This window comes from Vollenhovia emeryi, unplaced genomic scaffold, assembly GCF_000949405.1.
Source record: "Vollenhovia emeryi isolate VEMERY1.0 unplaced genomic scaffold, V.emery_V1.0 DF945302.1, whole genome shotgun sequence".
Classification (NCBI taxonomy): Eukaryota; Metazoa; Arthropoda; class Insecta; order Hymenoptera; family Formicidae; genus Vollenhovia; species Vollenhovia emeryi.
In genome coordinates, this window is record NW_011961064.1 from 1 (window position 1) to 1,773 (window position 1,773).

The 1,773-nt window shown below is 56.3% G+C and overlaps 1 protein-coding gene across 1 annotated transcript; it reads right to left on the reverse strand.

Moving 5' to 3' along the window:
• Window positions 1-333: 333 nt before the first annotated feature.
• On the reverse strand, window positions 334-786 carry LOC105561540. Its single transcript, XM_012011609.1, has one exon. It carries the CDS (start codon window positions 784-786, stop codon window positions 334-336), a length of 453 nt encoding a protein of 150 aa, XP_011866999.1.
• Window positions 787-1,773: the final 987 nt, after the last annotated feature.

Below are 1,773 nucleotides of genomic sequence, written 5' to 3' on the forward strand. Positions count from 1 at the left end.
GACAGGTCAGCACCTAGATATCTGTTACATGTCACGTAGTGACAGGTCAGCACCTTGCATGACGTCAAGGTCGCGTACTCCTCCCCGCGGTCCCCTCGCCACGGAGTACCCCCTCCCCGCTGTCCCCTCGCCCCGGGGTACCCCCCCGCCCCGCTCCCCCCTCGGAGCCCCATGGGTTAGAATCCCCCTATATACCCTACTCGTCGTCGATTCAATCCTCTCGAGAGCCCGTGTGCGAGAGGTTAGGAACCCATCGAGCTTCTCGAACTTCGGATAGTCTCGCGTGGCGCCAACCGCGTTCTCCCACTGCTCACGCGTGACGCGATCGAAGAGTCACGTGACGTGGTACACCACTGCACAGTCCCCCAGTTCCTCCTTAGCTCCGAGGGCCTCGAGTGCCTTGAGCGCTTCCTTGACACCGGTGATGAACTTGTCAAGTGCTGCCGCCTTCCTCGGAACTGGTGTTGAGCTGGCGAAGAGCTTGTCAAGACATGAGTGAATGAGCAGACGTTTATTCTCATACCTGTCTTTGAGCAGCTCCCAGGAAGGTACGAGTGAGTCGCCGGTCATTGAGAGCCCTGAGACTAACTGCGCTGGCGCGCCTTCCAGCGACGAACGAAGGTAATGCAACCTCTCCACGTCCGTGAGCTTCTGATTGGAGAGGATCAGGCTCGTGAAGAGATTCCGAAAAGCAGGCCATGCGGCATACTCCCCAGAGAACTTGGGGAGTGAGATATCCGGAAGACGTGAATGCTTGCGCCGGTCCTCGCCGGCCGATGAGTTCATCTACGGGTGAGCGGGCTGAGTTGCCAGTGTGTGGCGGAGCACGCCGATGATGCGCCGCGCTTGCATGTAGCACAGCGTTTCCTCCTGATGAGCATTCCCGACGAAGTACTCATGATGAGTGAGAGCAGCCGGTCATGCGACCTCAAAGTACGCATGCTTCTTGAGGAACGCCTTGTGCGTCTCCTTAATTTGGAGCTGAAACTGGTTGACTTCCTCAACCGAAGTCTGCGCAGGAACCTCCGGGAGCATCTCAGTGATGGTCTTGAGCGCAGCGATCCGGCCCATGTGCGTCTGCACCTTTAGGGTGAGTTCCGTGGAGAGCCGAACCGGAGACGCCGTCTGTGAGGATGAGCGTTCTCCTGGCGGCAATTCCAGCTGCTGAGTCACCGGGCGGTCCGCCTTGCCCGTCTTCTGTTCGTCCGCCATAATGAGGTGACACGTGAGAAGGACGTGAGATCACGTGATCGATGAGTGTCACCGTGTATATGAGCGCCGCTGATCACGTGTGCGATGCGTGTCTGCGCTGATCCGCCTGAGAGCCTCGCCGCAATCCGGCTCGAAGGACCAAAAAATGTTCACGATTCTCGCAGAACAAGTTCGCTGGGACCACTGCGGATGGAAGCAGGGTGAGAGGACGTTGTGGCAAAAAACTCAAGGAGCGAATGCACGCATAATTAGGATGGAATTACACGTAATCTAAGAGCTCGGAAGATTTGACTTAAAGTTAACGTATCACAGTCATAATACTGAAAGATAATTACATTGAAAATCTCTATAAATGTAAAGTCTGTGAGAAGTCTATTCACGTGCACGGGTCGATTGTATTAATCGATGGCCGGGTGATCCTTGATGCCCGTGAACCGTGTCCACGCCGCGCCGGCGTGCGCCGTGCGTGGTGAGTCTGAGCCGCCGTTGATGCTGTACTCGAGCTGTCTCGGATGAGTCGCACTGGTGAGAGATCGCTAGTCTATACACCGAGTCTGTTCT

What these genes read in the sequence shown, in the direction of transcription:
- LOC105561540 (XM_012011609.1), bottom strand. Translation starts at nt 786, where the DNA reads ATGAACTCATCGGCCGGCGAGGACCGGCGCAAGCATTCACGTCTTCCG.